The 26,068-nt window shown below is 37.8% G+C and overlaps 2 protein-coding genes across 12 annotated transcripts; both read right to left on the bottom strand.

The window, feature by feature from the left end:
• Positions 1-327: 327 nt before the first annotated feature.
• LOC105058342 (RINT1-like protein MAG2) lies at positions 328-7,873 on the bottom strand. Of its 5 annotated transcripts, none has more exons than XR_834110.4 (5): positions 7,404-7,873; positions 7,215-7,301; positions 2,997-3,097; positions 852-2,883; positions 328-777 (listed from the first exon to the last, which is right to left on the bottom strand). XR_834110.4 is itself a non-coding variant. In XM_010941229.4 (4 exons), the coding sequence occupies exons 1-4, from the start codon at positions 7,693-7,695 to the stop codon at positions 1,015-1,017; spliced, it is 2,349 nt and encodes a 782-aa protein (XP_010939531.2). In that variant the 5' UTR covers positions 7,696-7,873; the 3' UTR covers positions 328-1,014. The 5 variants fall into 5 exon arrangements, 1 of the variants encoding a protein (XP_010939531.2); XR_002166182.3 differs by having other exon boundaries at positions 7,215-7,298; XR_012137124.1 differs by having other exon boundaries at positions 7,408-7,690.
• A 12,058-nt stretch (positions 7,874-19,931) lies between these two features.
• LOC105058343 (F-box/kelch-repeat protein SKIP11) lies at positions 19,932-25,404 on the bottom strand. 7 transcript variants are annotated; one of them, XR_012137144.1, is made up of 3 exons: positions 25,190-25,404; positions 23,004-25,024; positions 19,932-20,507 (listed from the first exon to the last, which is right to left on the bottom strand). XR_012137144.1 is itself a non-coding variant. In XM_029268427.2 (3 exons), exon 3 carries the CDS (start codon positions 24,400-24,402, stop codon positions 23,104-23,106), a length of 1,299 nt encoding a protein of 432 aa, XP_029124260.1. In that variant the 5' UTR covers positions 24,403-24,761; positions 24,916-25,024; positions 25,190-25,404; the 3' UTR covers positions 22,671-23,103. The 7 variants fall into 7 exon arrangements, 5 of the variants coding, with proteins under 5 accessions (XP_029124260.1, XP_010939539.1, XP_010939538.1 ...); XR_834111.4 differs by lacking the exon at positions 19,932-20,507 and adding an exon at positions 20,587-21,399; XM_029268427.2 differs by lacking the exon at positions 19,932-20,507 and having other exon boundaries at positions 22,671-24,761; positions 24,916-25,024.
• Positions 25,405-26,068: the final 664 nt, after the last annotated feature.

The following is a 26,068-nucleotide window of genomic DNA, read 5'->3' as shown; positions in this document are numbered from 1 at the left end:
AAAATCAAAATAGATCGAAGTAAAAATTTGGATGATCATATTTTTTTAATATATTTATTTTGTGACCAAAATCAGAATTGATGTGAAAATAAAATTTCAATATTAGAGGATAGGGATTGAAACTCCTGAAATGAAAATTACTTATCTCCAGAGGCTTAACTTTTCCCAACCAAACATACCATACTATAATCCTCTAAATATCATTCTCCTCTTACATAGACTCCACATCTCATCTTAACATCGATAAATCAGAGAGCATATGCTATGCAAGTGAAAGAACATTGATTCCAGTAAACATGTAATAAAAGACCACCCAAGGGAACGACATCTAGAAACCTTAATTTTCAGTAATAACTGATAGCAAAATGTACACAAGAGGTTATTTGTTTCAAAGGATTTGATAAACAACTAGTCCAAGTGGATGCTCTGATACTCTGTGGTTTGCTTGCAGCACAACCAAGTGACAAAAGCCCATGAAGGCAGGCAGAGAGAGGCATAAATGACCGCCTTTTATTTTTTTTTTTCCTGGGTAACACGCAAAAGACTGCATTTGTTGATGTCCAAATACCATCTTAGCTAGTCTTTGACAGCACATACCAGTATCCCTTGACGGTGGATTCGACCAGGAATCCGACAGCAGATGCTGATAACCTTATCCGTGCTGGCTGTGTTTGTTTGGTTCTGCTTCTCAGTCACCTGGTTGGGTTGTCATGTGCTGTCAATGTGTCGTTTTGGTTGTCATATGCTGTCTAATGTTTGGTTTTGGGTTGCTAGATTCTACAAAATAAACAAAATGACATCAAGCTCATAAATTTAAAAATTTGAAAAAAGAATTAGAAGAAGAGTCATACTTGGGAAACCATAGACCCATATACACCAACCTCCCAGCCGAACATTTCAAACTTATAACACTGCTGTCCGTTTATTCTGCTCTTACTGAATGAATGATGTAATCCCACAGGAAGCATCTTACTTCCTCCATCTTTTTTTGTGAAAAATAAAAAAAAAAAAAAATCATCCCACAAAGACCCTATTCTTCACTATTTTTTCTGCCTCTGATACTGTTAGATGCCTAACACCGTTCTCCCTCAACCATCTCTCCTTTGCCCTTGACATCTCATCCTTGAGTTGTCTCTCCTCCATGTTTAACAGCCTCAGACCCTCATACAGCCTTGGGAAAAAGCCTTCAGGCCTCAAACACCATGCAGCAAACACCCGGAACAAGACCTCCAAGTCAACACCAAGTCTCTCAACACCACTGTTGTGAAACTTCGCATTGCTCATGAAAACTCCACTTAAAATCAGTTGATCCACACCACCAGCAAGACCTCTCCACACTGCAACAAAATCCATCGCATTTAAACTCTCCTCAAGTTTGGAGATCTTCCCTTCGAGATAGTCCAGAGCACCAATAAAGGTCCTAGATACAGCCAGTCCTTCAGTCTTCTCCTGCCACTGCTTCTTATTTTTAAAATAGTCACGGCAGCGCACATCGAATCCCCTTAGAATGACAGTTGAGATTTTCTCAACCCATTCTGTTCTGAACTCTTTCAAACTGCTCATCTCCTCCTCAAAAATACATCCTCCACTGGTATCCTCAGTGGATAGAGCTTCCATTTCAAGAAAGAATACATCCTCGCACCATTCTGTCAGTTTAGATTCAGCATATCGAGCTGCATTGATGGATTGGGAAACCCTGAGTATAGCATCATCATCAGCCAAAGCAGTGAGACCCTCAGCTTCCTGGCACCTGTGAAGCAAGCGATCAAGAAATTCCCGCACAAGTGGAGCTCCAGCCAATCTCACAAACCTTGCTCTAAGAGAAATGCTTGGCAATGGCCGGGACCTATCAATCAGCAAAGATAGAGCTTGGAGAACAGCACCAGAAACTGCAGGAGATCTGTAATCTTCTGACCCAGACATCAGAATTGCCCCTTCAATCCTTGTTTTCCAGTTTTTCTCATCCTGCATCACCGGTTTCAACTTATTTAGCATTTCCTCGAGCTCAATCTCCGACCATATCTCAAGCCAGTCTGGACGATCACAAAAGACACACAGAATTGAGACCCTCTGCAAACTCTCATCTTCCTTAAGAGATAGCAGTAGTCCTGCATTTGTGATCAAGGACTGCATTCGTTTATCAAAAGAAATCATTAAGTCAACAAGATGAAGCCATGAGATTCTAGCCTGTGATGAAACATCACTTGAATTGCCTTCCTGTAGAAGATCAACATATTTAGGAAATATTTCTTTCGACAAATAAGTAGATAATGCAGTCACCATTGCTGAAATCCACTCCTCTCTGCAACTGTAACCTACAAGTTTGGCCTTGTCTACCAGCGGTTGCAATATCTCATCCATTGAATCTACAAAATCCCTTGTAATCTTATAAACAAGTGCAAAAATGAACTCAGGCTTCTCAACCCACTTTGAGAAATGGCGTTCCCATGTGATGGATATTGGATTCACTAGCTCTTCTATGACCCACAATGGTTGATGCAATGCAATGTCCAAATTATGTCCTTCCAATTGTCGAGATTTTCTCCGTCTCTGCAACTCCTGCAAATTGCATAGGGAAAGGAAACTCTCACAGTACTTTCCCTTCAATTCCCCCTTCATTGAGATAAGAGGATTGCCAGACTCAGCTGATTTTCCTGTCTCTGGATTTGCAAAATTTGAACTGCTAAGCAGAGGAGGCCACCCAAGGGATGCTAAAAGAGATCGATGATCAGCAATTGTTTGAGGTCGAAGAACAGCTAAAGCTCGGTCGACTCTGTGATCTACGGCTGAGACAAGATGAGCCCATTGAGACCTTGTTTTTATAACAGACATTAAGATATCCTCTATTTGCTTGAGAGAGTTGATGACCCTCAGGCGAATTTCCTACAGTATGAATTAAAAGGCAAAAAAAAAAAAGAAAATAAAGTGAAGAAGGTTTAGCAGCTTAAAATTTGGAAGAGCATACCCCTCCCTATTCTAGAACATGAATCTCTCACCTTTGAGTTAACTGCATGAGGAGATCTAAGTTTCACTGTCACAGAAGAAGAAACTGCATCTTCAACATCACCAATCAGACTGTCGAGCTTTAATGCAGTCTCTGTTAAATTTTTTAAAAAAATCCAGTCAATACTTCATCAACATGATGAATGGAAAACAAATTAGTGATATTATCAGCTAGAACTTTAATTACAGGCAAATTTGAATTTTTATTTTTTTTCACATAAAAGCACTGATTATAAAATTGTAAGAACTTATAAATGCAATAATCAACTCAAGTTATACAACGGATGCAAAACTTCCATGATCTTTGTTAAAGAGATTAAATAGAAGTACAGACTACAGGCATTTCCAACTCAACTCAGTCTCAATTCTTGTTATTGGGATTCTCACAATAATGCCCATCCGGAATAGTTCCACAGTCCAGAGTGCATTCTTCCGTATAAGCCAAATACGTTAGGCAGAATTTACATCCATTGATGCCCAGGGTAAAATTTACAAAACCTAGAGCTATCCATTTGAAGTTCAGTACCTCATAGCCTCTCTGCAAGACCATCAAACAGCTTTCACATGGCATGTAAACTATTTATTATTTAATCAAGATGCAATTCTACAATTTCTTGAGTGCATATAATTGTTATATATCTGTAGTTTGATCTCATAAGGTGAAATATGATGTACAGTTGTCCAGGTTATACCATAAGTACATAAGAAACCTCTGTTGTATCTTCAATATAGCAGGTCAGACCTCAGAGTAAGGGTATTTTTTAATAAGTCCAGTCAAGAGACAACCAAGGTTGTAACATGTCAACCAAGTTACGAATGAGTTTCAAGAGCAACCCAACCAAAAATTGGTGTAGCTCTATCTTGACCTAATCCTGATCCAGGATCAATACATATCTACCCAAACCCTACCAAATATTTTAAGAAGGCCCGAACAACTATGGGCTAGACAAATTATTAACTTGGACATGTGGCATGTACTAACTTAAGCTGCCACATCTTGGTTCATCTAAGTCCTTCAAACCTAAGAATAGATATCAAATCTTTGTTATACATCAAATGATGCATTAAAAATAAAAAGAACTTAAAAATTGAAATTAGATTTTTTTTTAATTTAAAAAAACCACTACCATTTCAATCCTTGAAATCCTAATTGCAACACATGTTGATCAGAAAGCACCATATCAGATGGCAACAATCTTAACTCCCAGAGAAAGTGCCATTGCACGAGTCTTATATGCAACCTTCCCACAATTAGGTCTCAATTGTGCGCTCTATGCTTCCATATAACAAATGGTAGAAGTGCATAAAATTTGAGATATACATAAGTTACAAAGAAAAGCTCTATGTGAATGGAGGGTTAAAAAGGTAATCAAAAGTACTGTTTCCAAAATTGGCATAGAATAAAGTGTTTACAACAAGGTTTTCAAAAACCAAGGTATCAGTCATCTGGGTGTCTGACTGAGACTGGCATGAACTGAGATCTCGGTTTATCTCAATAAAGATAAAAGCTGAGGAAATTTAGAATGATACGAGATGTTCTGAGATCTCGACACAAATTTTTGAACCATGATATCAAAATCTTGACTGACATGGAAAATTTAATATTAGCAATTACTTTAAGGCATGTCTTTAGGTTTACTAATTAAATATCTATTTAAGTAAAAAGCTAATGGGAAAATATCAGCTGATATATTGATATCATATTCGCCTATATCTCAAACTTTATCAGTTTATATACACCAACATAATAGAGGGCAATAATTTCTGTCATATTGGGGGGTGTCTGTTACTAATATAAACTGAGATCTCAACCAAGATGAAAACCTTAGCATACAAAAATCTTATAAAACCCATAAAAAATGACAAGAAGGCTATGCTTTACACCATGATGCAGTAGATATTGTGCTCATGGGAATGCAATTAAGGAAAAAGAACATCTAAAAATGCTTGACATAAAGAGACATGCAACATAGAGATAGTGATTACTTTATGTATATCGAGAAATCATAAAAAAATTTAGGTGAAACATCCAAATTTAGGAATTCTTACAAAAGCTATCATATGAGTACTTTGCATGGAGTGTGTATTTACATTTTTGTGTTTAAACTTTAAGCATATAAGAGGATCATTTGAAAAAAATTTCTCATTTAATCAACTAACTAGATGATAGATTATGCCATAGTCTAATAATACCACCAACAAGTGAATGGCACCATCTATCATTACATATCAAATCTTACAATAATATGAGATATGCTAAGTAGGGGCGGCAATTTTTCCTGCGCCCCCCCCCCCCCGGATGACCTGGCCACCTTGACACCCAAGCAGTGCTGTGATGGCCAGCGGATCCCTACTCCCCACCCCTAGTGATGGTGGCTCGGCAGCTAGGGTTTCGACAAAACCCTAGCCATCATTTAAGCTTCCCAATTCGGTCGCTCCAAGCCTCCTACCTGATTGAGACTCTTAAGGGCCAAAAAAAATAGAGAAAACACCAGGGGAAAACATAGGAAAAATCAACCAAAACGAAGGAAAGATTTAAAAAAAATAAAAGGTAAGACCTTTTCCCACATAGATTGATCTTTTTTCCCTTTTTGCTTCTTTTTCTTTTCATTTCATTCTCTTTTTCGGAGATCTGTGGGGAAGGAAAGCACCTTAGGGAGATCGAAGGGATTTTTAGGTTCTGGTTGGGATTTTTTCTCGAGCACATGGGATTTTGTGCAAGTTGTGGTGGTGTGAGTTGGTCCCTTGAGGTTTTGAGAGCTTAATCTTGGTGGAAGCATGATATTTTGTAGGGTTTGAGGATGGGGCGGTGGAGGAGATGGAGAACAAAGAAGGAAACCGATTCAGGTATACCCTCCCGGATCCGACTCATCCTTAGAGCCCGACCCAAGACGGGTATAGGGCGGGTATGGATATGATTTTTTTCCTGACAAGACGGGTACGGATATTGGACAACTGGACCAATACCCGACTCATTGCTACCCCTAATGCTAATTCCTTGTTAACATGCAATCTAAGGCTCTACCTATATGGTCTTTATAAAGAGAACAACTGAAAATGGAATGTGTAAGATGACAAAGAGAGGAAAACATGAAAATAGAAAATTCTATTCAATTTTCCTGAAGAAGCATCAAGGCATCAACTTCATGACTCACCTACCAAAGGTGAGATAGCTTTACTTAGGAACTCAAAAGGTGCAACTTCTCTATGTCTAGCAAAATACCTAGGCAAAAAAGAAAGCACATGCCTTTACTATATTTAGTCGCAACCATCTGTCGTATAGTTTGGATTGATGCTTTGGGACTTAAGGGGCCAAATGTTGGGGGCAAAAAAAAAATAAAGGCAAAGAAAGAGGTGGTTAGAAAGAGAGAAAGGCACTTCTTAAGAAGATGTTCTAATCCTCCCACCTGCTCCCTCATTTCTCTCCCTCCCCTTTAATTGAATAGATATTTTGCTTACCCCCCACCCTCATTTCGTCACCTCTCCCACACATTTTATCCTTTTAGTTGAAATGAACCGACCCACACAAGCTTCTTTCGCTTTTATTTCCCACTTCCTTCTTCCCTTCAACTTGCCAACCAGCAGTTGCTAAAATCCCCACTCACTTATCTTCGTCCCCATTCTCTTGCCTACATTTGCATGCATAGGTGCTCAGTGCATCCAGAAGCTAACCTATCCCAACTTTTTAAATGTTACCTGCTTTCCTAGAACTTCACTAGATTTAATAATCTCGGGATATTCCTTTTTTCCTGGTTTTCTCCCTCAATTTCATGCCTGGTGAAGCTCATGCTTTAGATATAAAATTCTAAGCTTGTCATATCACCTGCTCAAATAGTGTATTTAGATTATATAAAGGTGTTTGTTATCATGTGTTTGATCCTAAAATTCAGATTTAGCCCATTGAAGTCAATTCACTTGACCAGATTATATTAACAACTGAGTAGTTATCCTTGCAATTACGTAAATTTCCTACCTTCCATCGATTCTTAATGTCTGAAGCCATCTATCATTCCCATTATCATCATCACAATCATCAAGACTTTTTCCCTTCAAATATCAATTAATTTCTTGTGCATAACACAAATTCCAACATAAGTTTTCATTTTCTACATCTTAAGCATACAAAGAATACGAATCAAAAAATAAAAAAAAATCCAATTTGAAGCCAGTTCTCATACATTTTCCAATGGAACTTTGCCTTATTAACTTACCAGCATAAGCTCGAACTGTTTCCACTCGCGCCACCTCCTTCGCAAGCGCTGGCAGCTCCTCTGCATGGATCTGCTGGCTCCTCCCTTCTTGTAACCGTTCCGATCCCCACAGTGAACAAACCAAAAAAAGAAAAAAGAAAAGAAAACACTAATTCTGCCAATCTGAAGCGAGAGAATGGAATGGACTACCTACTGATGGCCCGGCAATGGACGACCGGAGACCGATTAATCCCGCACGGACTTCGCCGAGGCGGCCGCCAAACTCCTCCGATCGGAAAGCGAAGGCGGCGATGCTCTCCGAGAACCGGCATCCCAGATCCGACAGGGACGCCTCGAGATCCGAGCACCGGCCCCGCAGCTCCACCTCGAGGTCGGGGGCCCGAGAGAGGTCGTCCTCGGCGCGGAGCCGCTCAGCGAGGAAGCGGCGGAGAGCGGCGGAGAGGTCGGACGGGTGGGGCAGGAGCGGCACGGCCCCCTTCATGCTCCCCCTCAGATCATCAATCTCACGCTCGGAGGCCGCAGCGGCGACTTCTAGGGTTAGGTTTTCGTCTCGATCGGAGGAAAGAGAAGAGCTGGTAAGGTGGACGAGTCGGGGAGACGAGTGCTGCGATGCCAGACAGACGTGAGATGTGTGCCGATCCGAGCCGTCCGTTCAGTGATTCCCTTTAGATTTGGGTTTTAATGCTGCCGTGATGTTATTGATTGGGAAAGTGCTTAGATCACCTGCGAGATCACCGTTCATTTCGCTGGTCCAGCATAAAAATAGAAAAAATTTCCCTTAAAATTTTGTTCATTTGTCTTTGAACCTCAAACATCTAAAATATTAGAGATAGAACCCAAACATTAAAATCATTGCAAAGTCCTCCATTGCAAAACATTATGACATGAAGGTCATTTGATATATTAACTTTTATAAAATTTTCAAATTATCCTTCCCATTAATATAGCAAGAAGCTCTTGTTTTGACGATAATTAAAAGAAAAGAAGAAAAGTAGTACTTTGAGATCTATGCCAGCGAATAAATCACTCATTTTTTAAGATCTATATAAGTGGATGGATGATAAAATTTAAAGTATTTTAAAATTTATATAAATGAATAAATAATAGAGGATGGAGTACACTTTGAGATTTGTGTAGGTAGATGAATGACAAAAGATGAAGTGATTTTAAGATTTGTGCAAGCATATAATGATAGTATATGGAGCACTTTGAGATCTGTGTAGACAAAACATAACAAAAGATTAAGTACTTTAAAATCTATGTAGGTGGATGGATGATAGAGGATGAAGTATTTTGAGATATATGTAAAAAGATGGATGATTGAAGATGGACTATTTTGAGATTTTTGCAAATAAATGAATAACAAAGGATGAAATACTTCGAAATCCATATAAGCAAATGAGTGACAAAAGATTGGAGTGCTTCAAGATTTGTGCAAGTAAATAGATGATAGAAGATGAAATGTTTTGAAATCTGTATAGATGGATGGATGATAGAGGATAGATCATTTCAAGATTTATGTAAATGAATGGATGATAGAGGACAGGATGTTTTAAGATTTGTATAGGTTGATAAATAACTAAGGATGGGATGTTTTAAAATCTATGCAAGTAGATGGATGATAAAGGATAAAGTACTTTGAGATTTGTATAGGTGAATGAATGATAAGAGACTTCATGCTTTGAGATCTATGCAGATGAATGGATTGTAGATGCAACACTTTTAGATCTGTACCAACAAATGAATCACAGATTGAGTGCTTTGCCATCTGTGTAGGTGAAAGGATGATAAAATCAAGCTCTTTAAGATTTGTGCATGCAAATCGATAATTGAGACATGAGTATTTTAAGATCCACGCTGGCAAATAAATGACAAAGAATGTGATGCATTAAAATCTGTGCAAATGAATAAATGATAATAGAAGGGGCACTTTGAGACTCGTGCAAGTAGATAAATGATAAAAGACAATCTCTTGGAGACAAAAATATTTTCATCTTTTTTTTATTTTATTAATGGTGTTAGAATCCAAATAGATGGTTAGGCCACTTTGCAACGATTTTAAAGTTTTGGGATTAGTTTGCAGTTTTTTAAATTTTTGAGGTCTAAGTGTAAATGAGCCAAACTTTAAGAGGTGTTTTTGTAATTATTTCTAAAAATATAATTAGCTTGGCAATAGATGAGGTACAATTGATACAATCTACCTATTTGTAAATTACTGTATTAATTTAATGATCAGAGTAATAATTTAAGAATAAAATATGTAGCAATGCCCCAAATCCTGCCCACATGGCCATATTACTATGAAAATAACTAGATTTGACAAGCGCATTGCATGTGAAAACTCAAGCAGAGTAAGGACTCTGTATATAGAATATCACCAACATTAAAATCATGGATGATGTGATCATGTATAATTGAAGCTTTTTTAATCATATACATTGAGATAGATTAGTGTTATACATGCATGAAAATATGAATGAATTTAATCAAGAGGAAAGAACATCACCAAAATCTATTGTTTAATATAGGATTGCAAAATTAACTCTTCTTTGATTTATGTACTCTTTTTCATTTTTTGAAAAGGAGTGGAAGAGTGATACCTTTAAAGATGGTTGTGAATCTTCTCCGATGTGGGAAGGTTCCTTACAATGAAACCGAGGAGTTTCATAGAGTTCTTATGAATGCAGGGGTCAAAAAAGGAAGGATCTTGAGAGGAAAATGTTTCAGCTCCCCCTTTCTGGCATTGTGCTCATCAAATTACTTTATGGCACATTTGGAAATCAAGAAGAAAAATATATGTGCAACACTTGGCTTTCTCTTCAGGATTTTTAAAATTTAGGAATATTTATCAGCTTTTTTTAGCCCCAGCCACTTGTTTCCTCATGTAGATTGGACAAGATCACCTTGTTTACTTCATTAAAGTGAAAAATAGATTCCATGTTGTAGAAGAGTGCCAAACAGTGCAATTGGTGAGCTCTTTGGAAGCTGGTATCAATGAGCTAGGTTTGAGTTCCATCCTAACCTCAATTTTGGCTGGGATTCTCCTACTAATTCTCAAAAAAATTTCGACTTTCCAGCGGATCTGAATTGCATCTTCTCTTGGGGGTGTTTAGTTGGAGGGAGTGGGGGTTTGGAATTAGAATCAGAATGGGTGACTCCTATTCCAACCCTTTGATTGGAAGGAGTCTCATTCCCATTTCGATTCCGAGATAGAATGAGAATGGCTTAATCTATATAGAACTCAATCCCTACTCTTCTCTATAGATTTAATTTTCTATTTCAATTTCAATTTCGATTTCGGTCACAAACCAAACACTTCGGAGGATTTGGTTATTCCGATTTCAATTCCAAGCCATTCCGATTTTCATTCCTATTTTGACTCCGATTACGAACCAAACACCCCCTTAACTCTTCTTCTCATGGATATCCAATGTCCAATAAGGAGTCCCAGGTTCCTACCGTAGGTAGAGGTTGAATGAGTCCAATCATAGACTTTTAGAGTTCAGGTTTTGAGAAATTCTAAGAGATCTGGTAAGCAATGAAGTTAGTATAGTTTTGCACCACAACCATGTTCATATAGGTATCTAGGTTGAACAATGAGAACAGTATATGCAACCTGTCGCTGCATTCCTTATTTACATCTCTCATAAACAGATATCAGCTTTGGGATTTCTTTATGCCATACTTCAGCATTTTGGGTTCAATCACCGATTCATCTCTTGGATTGAGGGTTGTATCCATGAAACTTCCTTTGCTGTTATTATTGATGGTGCTACCACTATCGTCTTACATTGAAAATGTTTGATCGTTGTCGTACGCATCAAAAATAAATTACTAACTCAAAACAATATAGATAGTAATGAGTCAGGTTTGTATCCACAGAAATTATGGGCCAAATTATGTTCAAGTACTTCAGATTAGAAAGAAAAATATAAATCAATTGTTTAACTAGAATAATTCGAACAAAAGTAAGTAAAGTATACACTAACAGAAAAGTGAAATAAGAGCAAGAGAGAGATATCTCAGGATTTTGCCTGATTACTTGGCAGATAGTTAATACTCTCCTACTATGCAATTAGTTTGTATGCCATCTATCAAGATATAATCTACCTGATGAGAGCACGGTCTGTACCCATTGGATCATGGTGTGTCCCTCTGGAGTATAGGCTAGTCAAGATGAGATGCATATAAGGTAAAAGGAATCGTACTTAAAGATAATCTATCCCAAGAGTACGAATCGTACCCATAGATCACGGATCGTTCTAAGAGTATAAACTATTCTAAATATGATTTTAAATAAATGACACATAAAAAGATATAGAATTGAAATCAAATCTTGATTTCATAGAAAAGAGAAGTGCAAAAAATAAATCAAGAAAAACACTGCCTGTAACAAGTACTTTAAGAATTTTTCAAGACAGAAAATTAGTTGGCTATGGAACTTTTGCTCGCTGACATTCTGGAGCTGAGGAGACTCTTGGGTAGTAGCTGGAAGGTGATAGAAAGTGGCAGAAGGATGGGTGATAGCGCCAGAGGGATAGGACTGCGGTTCTAGAATTTTTAGATAGAAAAAAGTGAGAGATGAGAGGCTATAGCGTGGGGGTTGATTAGAGGCTATTTGGAAGAGGGTGGTGGTATAGAAAAGGCTGAGATGATCCAAGATGGAGGCCTTGGGATCTTATTTATAGAGTGGGAGATAGGGCTTTTAGGGTTTAGAGAGTTTTTAGGTGTGAAGGGCTTCTTTTTAGCATGTGATAATAGAAGAGAGGCATAAAGAACTTTGTTGAGACGTGTAAGAAAGATGGGAGAAAGGGTGTGAAATAAAAAGAAGGGCGTAAGGGCTTTTAACATGTAAGAAAGAAAGGGTGTGGGTATGGAGATTTGAGATGGGGCGGCACTTCTTCCTTTCTTCATGTGAAAATCCACGCTAAAAATAAGTTGGGGCGGTATATTATGTGATGGCTAGAAATGTGGTGCCATGCTTCTTGGGTTTCATGAGATGGGGTCTGAAATATGAGCCATTAAATGGAGCATCTTGCTTCTCCTCTATTGGATGATTAGTCATGTTCACACTTGATTCCATTTATCTTCTAATCTGGATCTTTGATTAGAGAGGTTGCTTCTTGATCCTCGATCTTTATATCGCATTTATATTTGAATGGGAGCTGATTACCTCCGATTTGAGTCTAATTGAAATTATATGAATCTAAACTCTCAATTACCTGTAAAAAAGATTAGAGAACATCAAATTCTTATAAAATAACATCAATTATTACAATATTTAGTGCCTCTAGTAACCTAATTCAAATGTTCATCAATGCCTCTTATCTCCATTCTTATGTGTAGTATCTCTCATGATATCTTGTGCAGCAGTGACAAAATGACTGCAAGAGTATATGAACCACATCATTATGGGACAAATGTTTCTCATCTCTTACTTGCTGAGGATTGTTTGCTTTTGCGCATGGCTTCTCCTAGAGGTTGTAGGAACCTAAAGGATATTACGATCAATTATTGCTACCAATCAGGGTAGAATATCAATCTATCTACATCACACCACCATGTCCATCTTTTAAACATAGGTCCGATGGATAATTGGAGATGGCAATAGTGTGGATCTTTAGAAGAGTCCCTTGAATTCTACTATCCCCAGATATAAAGAGATCATACCTCTGAATGTTGATCAGCTCCAATATACCACCGAAATAGAGGATATTGTTGCTCAATATAGACAATGAGATACATGATGACTCATTCGGGCGAGTATTTAGTTCCATATTAGATGTATGCTGAGAAGATTTTGGTATTTATACCGAGTGTACAAGAATGATGATTCCAAATAATATCTTCCGATTAAATTTTTTTAGATAAGATCCTAAATTATTACAGATAATATTAAAGTGAACTTAATCCGTAGATCATGTAAATTAGAAGGTAATGCACCATAGGCTATTTTGAGCTGACCATTGTTACTGTGGATGGCTTTTACCAGAAATTGTAGGTATCAATGGGTGTGAATCTACCCATCTTGGTTATACCCCACCTTGGATCAGTTGAAGTTAATTTCGATGGGAGGCACGAGCATACCAATAGGTGTGTTAACACCCTTCGTCTTATTGGTTACCCCCCACCTTGGAGCGGTGAAAGTTAATTTCAATGGCTCATTAATGGATACTACTGCTGGTGCTGGCTTTCTAATCAAAGGCCACTCTAGTAGGCTTTTGAGTGTATGATTGTAACTTAGTGGATAAAAGCCTGCATAGATTCAACAAAGCTCCAACATCCCCTGCTTCAAGCCATCAGAAATTTGGCTCCATCCATCTCAGAGTTCTCTGTCCATCAAACAAGGGAATCAACCAGGTGATTGGTTAGCTTGTCGCACTAGTTGGAGAATTGCTCTTCTGAAGATGGCAATCCATTGCCCTCTCATTTTTAATCTCTTCTGTTTGCTGCTATTGCTAGACATATTTTTGGATATCGAGACCTGCCATCTTTTCAAAAAAAAAAAAAAAAAGAGAGAGACAAATGTGAACTGTAACTCATCCTGGTGGTCACATTTCCTTTTTTTTAGCAATCAGAGGTTTTTGATTTGAATCAATTGGCCAAGGTGGAGTTAGGGTCAATTGAAGCCTAATATTGTGGTATCGAAGAAAAGATATTATTAGTCCCATATTGATTGAAGCTCCATGTTGATTGAAGTCAAGGACGAATTTGGTTTACATAGGAAGGGATCATTCTTCCCACATGAAATATTTTTTAAGAGATAAAACCGTGAGGCCCAAAATGGTCCATACAATCTCCAAGCTATGGGCCGTAAGCTAAAGCAAATAATACCTTACGTGCCAAACCATAAACTCTTGACTGCAATATTAATGCTAGAAGGAGGGCATTACCCTCCATGGACTATGGGGCTCCTTTCGCCTATACCACTTTATGGGAGTATACAGACAGAATTTGTAGAGTATACAGATTGCTCCTTGACTTGGGAAGCTATGTTGTGGTGTAAAAGTAATGACATCATTAGTCCCACATTGGTTGGAATTAAGAAAAAATCTGGTTTATATAGAAAGGAACCATCCTTCCTACGTGAGGCGCCTTTTAAGGGGTAAAACTGTGAAGTCCAAAATGACCTATATAGCCCCTGGGTTATGGACCGTATGTTAAAATGGATAATATATCACGTGTTGAGCTCTTGACTGCAACACCTAGCATCTAAACTTTCTGTCTGGCCCAATATGAGGTTTTCAAACCTCACTAGTTTAAAATTCAAGCTTCGCATGTTCATGTCCATTCAAGCTGCCCTTTTTTTTTTTTCTTTTCAGGTTGGGTAGCTTGTGCAACTTGATCTTAGGCTATCCTAGACATTATTCCGCAAGCCAACATCAAATCTACACAAATTCGAGTTATGGATGATGCATCTCCAAGTAATCTTGGATAATTATAACTCATAAGGCCTCAATAATCAGCTCATTATGACTAAAAAGCTCCATTGCCTCCTAGATTTGTTCCAAACTTGATGGCTAGACGTGAATGTGATGAGGCCTGCTCATCAGCCCAACTATCCAAATCTATTAGAGCCCTGGGTTCATTAGGTGGATAACAGATGCCCCACCCTGCCACAGCATCAATAAAATAGTGCTACAAGCAAACTCCTGAAATATATCTCATGCATACTGTTTGCCATTGCCAAGGCTACGAAAAGAAAATCACAATCAAGACATAAAGGCTCATCAATCAAATGCCACGAAAGTATGTCAAAAAATCCCAAGAGTTCGATATCCTGATTCTGAAAAATCAACCAAGATGTTGAAAAATATAGAATTCATCCCCCACCTCATTGGGAATAAACTGAGTTCTTCATTCATCTCAATATTGATCGTTCACCGATATGCCTGATATCTCAAATTTCGCAAATCTTGCTGAAAATCTCATATGGTTTATATATACATACAGAAAGAGAGAGCGTTAGATTAGAATCAGATCGATCGGATTTAGACTTAAAGCTAGTTAGGTTAAAACTCTATAATAGAAATCTTACATCAATGATTCAAATAATTAAATATGATCTACTACCTCAAAATTATTTGCATATAAAAAAATATATGATTTGACAATCTCTAACCGATGTATCAAATAGTCAAAAATTAAATAATCTAAATAAAATCGAAATAAATATATTTTTTGATCATGTATAAGATAGAAATCTTCAAATCATATAATTTTTGATGTACCATTAATTTTGAGATAGTAGATAACATCAAATGATTTAGATCATTAATATAGGATCTTCATTATTTAATTTTGATCTAATCATATCTAAATACAAATCTATTCAATTTTATTCAAATCTGTATCATACAAATATCTTATATATAAAATATGCCATAGTTAACGCGGCACAATCATCTAAAAGAAGGTATCCGATTAGTAAGTGGTCCATGAGGTACGAAGGAGACCAAAAGACAAAAGAGAAAGGCAACGAGTACAAATAGGCTCGCATGATTATATGAGATGCACGAGCTGGACACCGTAGCCGGTTTACGACAGACAGGAGGCGCGAAACGGGAACAGTGAAGAACTTGGAGAGAGGGATAAGGAGAGCGGCCTCCGCATTGCATGCGTCAGGTGCAATTGGACCGTGCAAATCCCACGGTGGATAACATGCCACGCTACCCTTTCTATTTCACCGATTTGCGCGCTCGCCACCGTCCAAATGACCCAGGATTTGCCCTGATTCACTTGCACCGGGTGCATGCGATAATTTCTCGAGGGAGAGGGGTTCCGTTCTGGCGGTACCGCTGCGTGCTGCACCTTTCTCGTGGTCCTCTCGATCGAGCCAATGAGAGGCAGGCCTAGGTGGGGGACCAGCGGAAGAGGGGCCTCGCTTTCCGTGCTCCAGAGGGCCCATTTGTGCCCCTCAACACCGCTCCATGGTCCCCGGCTGGGGACGTACGGATCTCTCCAATCGTAGATGATTCCCATGGTACCGCCGACCATGGCTGGTGATCGGTGGTGCTTTAATTATGCCTTTTATTTTCTTTTCTCCCTTCTTCCATTTTAATTTTTATTTTATTTTTTTAATTTCTCTGATGAACAATATTTGAAAGCTAAGTGTACAGAAAACAATGTATGGATGATTCCGTGATTGAACTATTTTGATAACCTCTCAAAGGGATTGGGTACAATGGCATCAATAAATTTTATTCGACTTTATTATATATATATATATATATATATATATTATATTAAAATCAGATCAATCGAATTTGCACTCAGATTCGATTAAATTAAAATTCTATAATAAGAGTTCTGCATCAATAATACAAGTCATTGAATATTATCTACTATCTCAAAACTACTTATACATAAAAAATCATATGATTTAGATATTCCTGGTTTATGCATCAAGTAGTCAAAAATTGAACAGTTTAAATAAAATTGAATTAGATATATTTTTTTGACCATTTGATGTATAGACTAGAGATTTTCAAATCATATAATTTTTAGTGTACAAACAATTTTGAGGTAGTCGATCATATCTAATTATTTAGATCATCGATGTAGAATCCTCATTATCTAATTTTGATCTGATAGCTAAATCTGATTGACCTTATCCAAATCTACCCCCCCCCCCCCACACACACACACATATATATATATATATATATATATATATATATATATATATATATATATATATATATATATTTGTTATTGGAATGGCAAAAATGGCTGTTATAACAACCAATATTCTATTTTAAAAATATTTTTTGGTCTAAGTAAATAGTAACCAAGAATATGCTTTTATGCATGCAGATCATATTTTACAAAAAGATAACTGATATATCTTGGAACGGGCCACATAGACGATTGATCAACAGAAGCTCCGATCACAAGCCAACCAATAAGAGCCCCCTATGTTGCCGATGCATGGAGAGTGCTTTAAATGTTAAACTCTCCCGTAACTGACGAGAGCTCAACCACAATTGTGAATAGTTTTCTTAATTGCATGATGTGCAAACAATCTATGCGGGTGAGATGGGGATGTATGATCATTACCAAAACAAGCAGACATGTATCCGACTTGCTTGAGGATAGGTGTCCACCCTCGTCTATATAAACCATACCCAGAGCCCTAAAGATAAGATCTCTGTGTAAGTTTTCAATCCCATTCAGCTGACATTCTGCCACTCTCATAACATTTTCACTAATCCTCGAAAGCTGAGTCTGATTTAAGCAGCGGACATTTCTCCATCAGATACACTTCAACGAGTGGATTTCTCCTACATTTGTTGTTCGAGTTGAATCCAACATCAGAGCCACCATTCAAACACACATTCCGCTATCCCTTCATCACCTTGATGCTCTGCAGCAACCCTAAGCCGACTCCTCCGAGCAGGATAACAGACAGGTTGACCACTCCAAGGATCTCGTCGGATCGGCGCCGAGGTCCGGCCAGGTCTCAAAAGCCACAGTAGGTGTAAACTCATCACTCATTAGATGCACCTCTCTGTTCTTCTCTTTTCTTTTTTAATTTTTATTTTCTTATATTGATTACCTTGTTTGTTAAAATACCCAAAATCTAATATCACAGGCTATGGTTGTCAAGTGTCGCGGACTTCAAAAAGACGCCAGCCATGAGAAGGAATTTGCCAATAGTTGTGCAACTGCCCCTTACAGTAACGCGCACTGTTATAGGTCAGAAGAGGATGTTGAAAGATATTGATATGTCTCATGTTTTCTGAGGTTGCACCTAACATTTCATTGACTCGCTAGCAAAGATAAAGTGGCTTCTTGTTGGATTGGATAACCCAAAATTTTTTATATCAAAAAAAAAAAAAAAAACCCAAAATTTTTGATAAACACTCTAGATGTAGACCTAGAGTTACTTGAGCAGCAATCAATTTTTTTTTTTTTTTTTTGGGAAGGTGGAATGTTCATATGGTATGAATATAAATACAATCCAAAAAATCAACAAACAAAAATATCTCGAAAGGACATCAGCAAAATGCTCAGGGATATAATTTGCAACTCAATCAACAATGCTGTTCATCTCATGAGATGAGATAAACATACCTGACATCCACAGAAGTACATCCCACTTATAGAGGGATAATAAACCATTTCAAGTATCACGTAACACGTCTTTCTCTCACCAAAAAGTGTCAAGTAATATGTCAATATCAGCTGAAATATAATTTTGCTCAAGACTCACCTGCTATTTTAAAATACATTCCTAGGCCTCATCTCATGCCCTAAATTTATGTCGCTGGTTAATTGATAACTGATCCTAAACCAATGTGATACATCTCAAACCCAAAGCTTATACTCACGTACGTAAGTTAGCTAATGCTTCTCAGTCATTCCGACAAAAGAGAAAAAATGGATAACATATTTTTGTATAATTTGATCATCACAAAAAGCCAGGAGCAGCAGCATTGTCAAAGTACTTCGATTACCATCCCTTGTTGGAAAGGAAAGTAGCAATCACCAAAAAATAAAGTTATAAAAGGTAATCCATCATTTGCTACAGTATTTTTTCACAATATTATAATATTTTATTATAAAAGACATTTAAGATATTATCTTACCATTATTTTTATATTTTATTATTTTTTTAAATAATATTTTATTATTTTTAATCCTCCTCCTTCATAGCTTCTCCTCGTTACCACCTACCTCCCCACTGCCGGATGCCGCCTCCCATCATCCTCCTCTGCCCACCTATTTGCCACTTGGGCCCATCGCCACCTTATTTCCTCCTTCTCTTCTTCCTCCATTCCACCTCTCCGCTGCTCGGACCCGCCGCCACAGTCGCATGCCTCCATACCGCCGACACTCTCCTCCTGCCATTCACTTCCCCATCCCCTTTCTTCTTCCACCGCTTGGATACAGTGCTCCCTTCCTCCTTTACCACTCACCTTTCCATAGCCACATACTGCCCTCCTTCCTCCTCCTCCATCGCTCGCATCCCTACCGCCACATGTCGACCCCTAGTGGAAAGAGATGATTGATGCTCTATTAGGAAGGAGGAAGAAGAAAGGAGAAAGTGTCGGAGCGCAACTTCCAAAATGTCCTACCAACTTTTAGTTTGCGAATTATATCTAAATTTGGAATTATTTATCATATCATGCGCATAGTCAATTAAAACTAATTGCTGATAAATAGATTAATATTGTCCATCTTAAAATAGATAGCTAGAAAAAAATAAATAATAAAATAATTAAAAAGAATTTTAGAACACCGTAGCAAAATCCAATGCATGGTTAGTCTAAGACTTTGCAAAATGCTCTGGTCACTTAGCTGAACAGTCTACTCTTTCTTCTCTTCCATAAAAAAAAGTCTGTCTCAATTTTTTTTTCCTCCACGATACAGTAACCCAACTTCAAATAAAACGAGCCGAAAGCTGAGTGACCTTTTTAAGAGAATCGTCAATCAAGGCTGACACTTGTCAGGAGGGCAATCTTTTCCCTCCACTGCAATAATATCCTGCAATTACATTACCATGGACTCCACGATATCAGAACTAAGCCAGAAGGAAAGCAACGAAAATTGGTCTTTATGACCAAAGTGGACCAGCCTGAAATTTTTGATGGAGGTGCTTCCCCAGTTCTTAAAGTTCTATGCAAATGAAAGGGAAAAAAATATACCAACAACAAATCCATCAAAGATCAAGCTCAAACCATGAATCTAATCCCATTTAGAAAGCTTGCATAAAAACTAACTGTTGTGACACTACCTACAGGTTCTCAAGACATCGGGCAGTGTTTCAGAGAAAAATATCCCGAAGAGATGCCACCGACCCCATCAAAAGCTTCTACAAAGAAAATCTGTTTCACTCAACTATTTAAGAATGATGCCAAATGACTAAGAAATAGTAAAAACTAGGTGCTTGAGCTTCACTGTAAGGCACAAAATCGAAGCTCCATTAGAGGTGATAAAGAAAAATGTTAAATCGAAGTTCAATTACAGGTGACAAAGAAAAATGTTTTAATTCCAATAAGCAAACAGATGCAATTTTGATTACCATGGACTCAGACGCTCAACATCCCTGTGGGGATTCATGTCAAGAAATGACCACCATAAAAAAAGTGGAACAGATTTAACAAGCATCGAACTAACTCAAGCAATGGACAAACCAAACATAAACCCAACCTCTTCTCTTTCCCCTTCTCCATCATCCAAATTTTTAAGATCCCAAGAAAAGCAACTTCATTAATATAGCAGCGGTGAAACAAAAGCCATGTTTCCTCAGACAAGCGATGAAATAATTAAATGTGCAAGGTGAACCTGCTGAATAACAACAACAAATCAGTGCAGCAATTTGTGAATGCAGATAACTTTCAGGTTGTTTCTGTTATCAGATTGCAGAACTTTTCATTCAAAAATTAGCCGTTTCTTGGGATCAGTACAAAACATTTAACACAGCTGAAACTTACAGTTCACGATACATCAATTTCTAATATGGTCCTCAAGTCCACAGTCATTTTCAAATTAACGACATTTGGTACACATCACTTAAGAAAGAATTCAAACAGATTGCATTTCTTTGAATTGCAGTATGACTTAGTAAGGTAACTGCTAAAGTAAGCAATTGTTTGAAATGGACAAATAAAATTTTAAACAAGTTCCCTTTTAGAAAAGAATGAGTTAAGCTGTCAAAATGTATTTTCATAACGTGGCAATTTAAGCATTTTCTTTTCAGTAGTTGCAGATGGAGAGACAAGAGAACAATCAAAATGAGAACTTTCAAAGATGCCTTGAAACAGTTACAGCCATGAAGGAAAATGATGGAAGAAAGAAATTTCTTCTATTTAAATCAAGCTCAAATCAAGTCAAAATCTCTAACACATCCCAGAAACTGACTTGTCTTCATGCCCAAGAAATGCTGATTGAGACCATAACAAGTTTTATTATTTTAATCTGTATACAGACAGTCAACTTTGAAAGTTCGTCTACACCAATCATTTTGATAACATCCTCAACTGGCACACATTGAATTTGACAGCTTCCTCTAGATATTCTTAGATCTACACATCTTCTTCCCTGTCCTTTTGATCATTGTTGAACAGGACAATAACAACCCAATCATTTCTCAGGCACCACTTCTCACTTGGATCAACTTCAAAGTTTACTCCATTTTTTGGGGGGAAAAAAGATCTCACAAAAGGCACTTTTGTACTTGCTATAAAGGAAAATAATGAGAAAGCAAATTAGTCTAATCATGACATGTAAAAATCAATCTAACCTATATCCTACATGAAATGTCACAGGAAACAATCTCCTAGCTTTTTTTGCTATGATAGAACACAACAGCAAGAAGACCACAACCACCCCTATCAGATAAGAGAATGAAACTTTACATGTGGAGTCCATGATATATTTCCTTCTCCAGATGAGCCGACAGGAATGAAAAAAGAAAAAAAGAAAAAAAAATCAAACACCAGCACTAAAGCCTTATACAACAGATATTTGTCAAGTTTAATAATAATAATATTTAGCTGCTTTTTTTTGTGCAGGTTGTGGAATTGCCCTTATATATCTTTGCAAACTATATAATTTTGTATGAAGCCTTAGACATCGAACAATGATGGTGTACCAAACCCCGTCATAAGTAGAAGTACTGCATTAACCCTCTGTGTATCTTGCTGTGTATCTTACCATTCTGAGTGGACTTACCTCTGGCAGGTTCTTTTGTAGAGCATTGATTGTTTGTAATACCATAGGCTCCTTTAATAATAGATTGGAAATCTAACTAGAAGGAAAACTGTTTGATTAAAAACTGAAATCGAAATGTTCCACCCAAGAATTCTGACTTTAAATGAAAATTTTGCAACACTGTTTTTTGATTCACAAATGCAACAGGTACAATAAAAGTAAACCTTAATATTGCACAACACATTCAATTAAAATCTCCAATTTAAGTAAATTACAAATTGATATAACGTCAGAGCTGGACAGCCAACATAGTAGAAAAGATAAGTTCAGATGAGTGTAGACATCCAAACCACAAACCCTTAGAAATTCGGATTGTGATTGGAACACAACTCACTTCACCTCAACTAGTCAACCATGACTAGCCAGTCTACCGGAGAAGCACTAATAATACGGTGGAGGTGGGGCCCAAGGGGGGTTTGTGGAATTTAACTATATAGCAGGACAGTTTAACTACTTATCTTCCTTGATGACACTGAATGACTCAGTGGCATATTAAAAAAAGACAATTAACAAAACTACTATGTGAGAGTGGAGAAAAGAAATGAAATCATCCAAATCTATTTTTAGACAAACTAAATGCCAGTAACTATATAATATTCGACAATATTGCCAAAATGGAAATGCATTAGCTGAAGACAAATATAAGCAACTGAACAAACAAACATTACAAAACAATCGTAGGAATTATTTAACTAATGTTGATTGAAAGAAATTGCAATGGAACTATGCATAGTAGCAAGGACACAACAAAACCGGACACCAATTTTATTTTCCTCAAGCATAGGATGCCATAATGAAATTACATGAAGGCACAAGGAAGCTAAAAAAACATGAAAGGCAGTTTAGGAATATTTGGCTACAAGATATTATTAATGTTTCAATATATTGCATGATCCCAAACCACTAAGAACTCCAATGCTTAAGAGAAAATGGGCAGAAATTTTAAATTCTTCTACTGCAAATTAAATGAGGGGTAAAACTGGAAAACAAGAGAAATTTCGGAGTTAAACAGAAGATATTGTTCTATTGAATCTTGGGTAAAATCTGAAATCTCAAAAAGGTGGAGATTACCCATTAGGCAGAATCACTATTTTATGCCCTCCAACAAACCAATTTTGCACATCCTTCCATCAGGAAAGGAGATGTGGGATCCGTGTGGCATCACAATAAATCAGCAACCCATCACAGCACAATTATACACAAAGCTTCCTAAGTGTTTGCTTGCAATGAGGTTCCACTCTGGCGGGCCCTCTTTTGGTATCCATGAATTTAGCTCAATAGTCCCTCCTCCCATCGCCCTTGCTCCACCAATGACTATGAGTCGTTCACCACATGCCCGAAATGCAAGACCCCATCCATTCATTGAATCCGGCCTCTCAGGCAATCTACCAAGAGTAATCCATGAGTTATTCTCCTTATCATATTTCCTCACCTCCTTTTCTCCATAATCCGCAGCATACAATTCATTGTTAACTACTGCGACAAGTGGAGGTGCACCTGCCACACCATTGAGCCCCGAGGACATGTTTGGGATGACCCTCCAGACGCCTTTCTCCAAATCATACTCTTCACCACATGTCAGCAACTCTGTGTTGCTTGCCATGCCACCAACCACATAGAATTTCTTATCCATAAAGACACCTGAACACATCTTCCTTGGCTTATTCATGTTCGGAAGAGTTTCCCATATTTGCGTTTCAGCATTATAGAGCTCTGCAGAGTTCAATATGGTACCCTGAGCATCAGTACCACCAGCTACAATAGCCTTCTCCCCAAGACTAGCAGATCCAAATAAACACCTAGGGGAGTTCATCTCTACACCAGGAGACCATGAATTTGTTAGAATGCTGTATCTCAGTACTATATGAGACATAATCTCCTTGCCGAAAACAAGAAGCTCGGTGCCCACTGCGAGTGACTCCTTATCTGCATACATAAAGCAATCGTTGTGGGGCATCCTAGGTAAGTTGATCCAGCGTTCACGGTAGGGGTCATATGCAACCCACTCAAGGACACTGCAGGAGAAGTACACCCAGTGCTCGGAGATCCCAGATTGCCGCCGTAGCTTGTAAAGCTCACCACTCCGGATCAGGGAGCGAAAGCTTCGGTTGAGAGATGCAAGGGCACCATAATCAGATCGAGAACAACGAAGAAGACAGTTTATAGAGTTGTCTCGGCCAACTGCACTGATAAGAGAATTTGAATCAGAGTGCTCCCCACCACCATGGCCCTGACAATCAGATTCATTCAGAAGGGACGCCAGTTCCTTGATAAGGAAAGGACCTTGAGGATTCGGTGACTTTGTCCTTTTACTCTTCATAGGTTCATCCTGCTCCCCTGGTTCCATAGCCGGGGTGCGTTTGTTGTTCGCAATCTCAAGGAGCTGGTAGGTAATATATAGCCACTTGGATTCTTGCTCACAGGAGCTAGGCAATGCCCTCGAGATCAAACAGGACTGGCCCTCCAACATGTCTCCAGAGACACAACAAGATTGAAGCTTGAGATCACCAATCCAATCACCGGTCGAAAAAAGTCACTGAAATCGATCTTTCTAGCTCCCAAAGCTACAAATCCCACAATATGGACGGGCAAAAGGAAAAGAATTATCAGTGGTAGCAACCAAATCAAATCTCTTATTCAGCCATACTAAAATGAACCAAAACCAGTTTGACAAAGGGGACAAAAAGAAATCTTCCCCTAAGAAGTGGTCTACAAGTAATTGATTGTAGACCAAATTCACAGATTGGAACAGGAAAAACCATCAAAATGGAATCATCCAATGCCTTTTGAAAGATTCACCAATCAGAACAGCTAAATCGCGGTTCCCCTCTAACAAAAACGGAAATTTCCATTAAAATTGATCTAGCGAAGGATTTGCAGCTGAGAATAAAAGGAACGAAAAGGAAAAAGAAAAAAAAAAAATCCGAAAACCAAAACAACAACGCCGGCACCGGAAAACAGCAAACTTGGAGCAAATAAAAACCTAGAACGACGAGTTCCCAGCATCAGACCTCCCAATTTCCACCCAAAAATGACAGACAACAACACCTCATTCCTCCACGACCGATCGCAACATCTTCAAGGATCTGCCACTAAAAAACCCATACCAATAGACAAAAATCAGCAAACCCACCAAAAAAATAATAATAACATTTTTCTTCTTCTCACCCTTCCCTAGCTGGAATGGATTGAGATCTCGACCTCGGAAGCTCAAAAATGGGAGAAAAAAACGAGAAAAAAAAATTCTAAAAACTTACAGCAAGATTGGGAGGAAAGCTGGTCGATTGGGAACAAAATCTTCCCGTTTACTTCGCCAAATTTTTTATCCCAAATCCTCTGTTTTCTCTTATTCTCTCTCTCCCCCCTCTTCGTCCTTCGAATTCTTCTCTGCGGACTTCGCCCAAAATGTGGAGAGCTTCGCGTCGGTCTGTTGGGGCTACGACTCGGCCCTTTGTCTCCACCCCTCCCACTCCCACCTCCCTCCCTCCCCCTTTTATTTATTTTGCCCCACTTTTTTAAAAATAATTTTTTTTTTCTACTTTTCAATATTAGGCAGGGGGTGATTTCTAGGTATTTTCTGAATGAGAGACTTCTAAGTAAAAAATCTCTTCCTTAAAATGAGCATTTTTGCTGCCTCTGTGGTCCAAGGGTTCTTTCATGACTTCAAAATGTGTGATTTTACACTATTGAAAGTCACTTCCAATGACAAGTGACAATTTAAGATCAATCCACAGTAGACTTGCTTTAAGGGGTCAAAATTTGACATGAATAGGTCCGGATGTTTGGACCATTTAAATAATTAGTTTCAGATTTAGATCCCTGACCCATTCAACCTATTTTGATTGATTTAATTTTTACAGTGATTTATGATTCAACTCGTTTAGTCCACACAAAATTTGTTTAATTTATTTAAAATTTATTTAATTTATTTAAAATTTATATAATATATTTAGTTTATTTAATTTAATTTAATATATTTACTAAAAAAATTATACGAATCTGGTTATCTTATTAAATAAAATATTATGTTTGGATATTAATTTTTGATCTGTTTAGCCGGATCAATTTTTGTTTGATAGATATTTGATTTGATTTATATTTCATTTGATATAATTCAATTATCAGTCTTATTTGCA

The sequence above is a fragment of the Elaeis guineensis genome, chromosome 15 (assembly GCF_000442705.2).
Source record: "Elaeis guineensis isolate ETL-2024a chromosome 15, EG11, whole genome shotgun sequence".
Classification (NCBI taxonomy): Eukaryota; Viridiplantae; Streptophyta; class Magnoliopsida; order Arecales; family Arecaceae; genus Elaeis; species Elaeis guineensis.
Note: the sequence above shows the minus strand (reverse complement) of the source record. Positions and strands in the feature narration are given on the sequence as shown.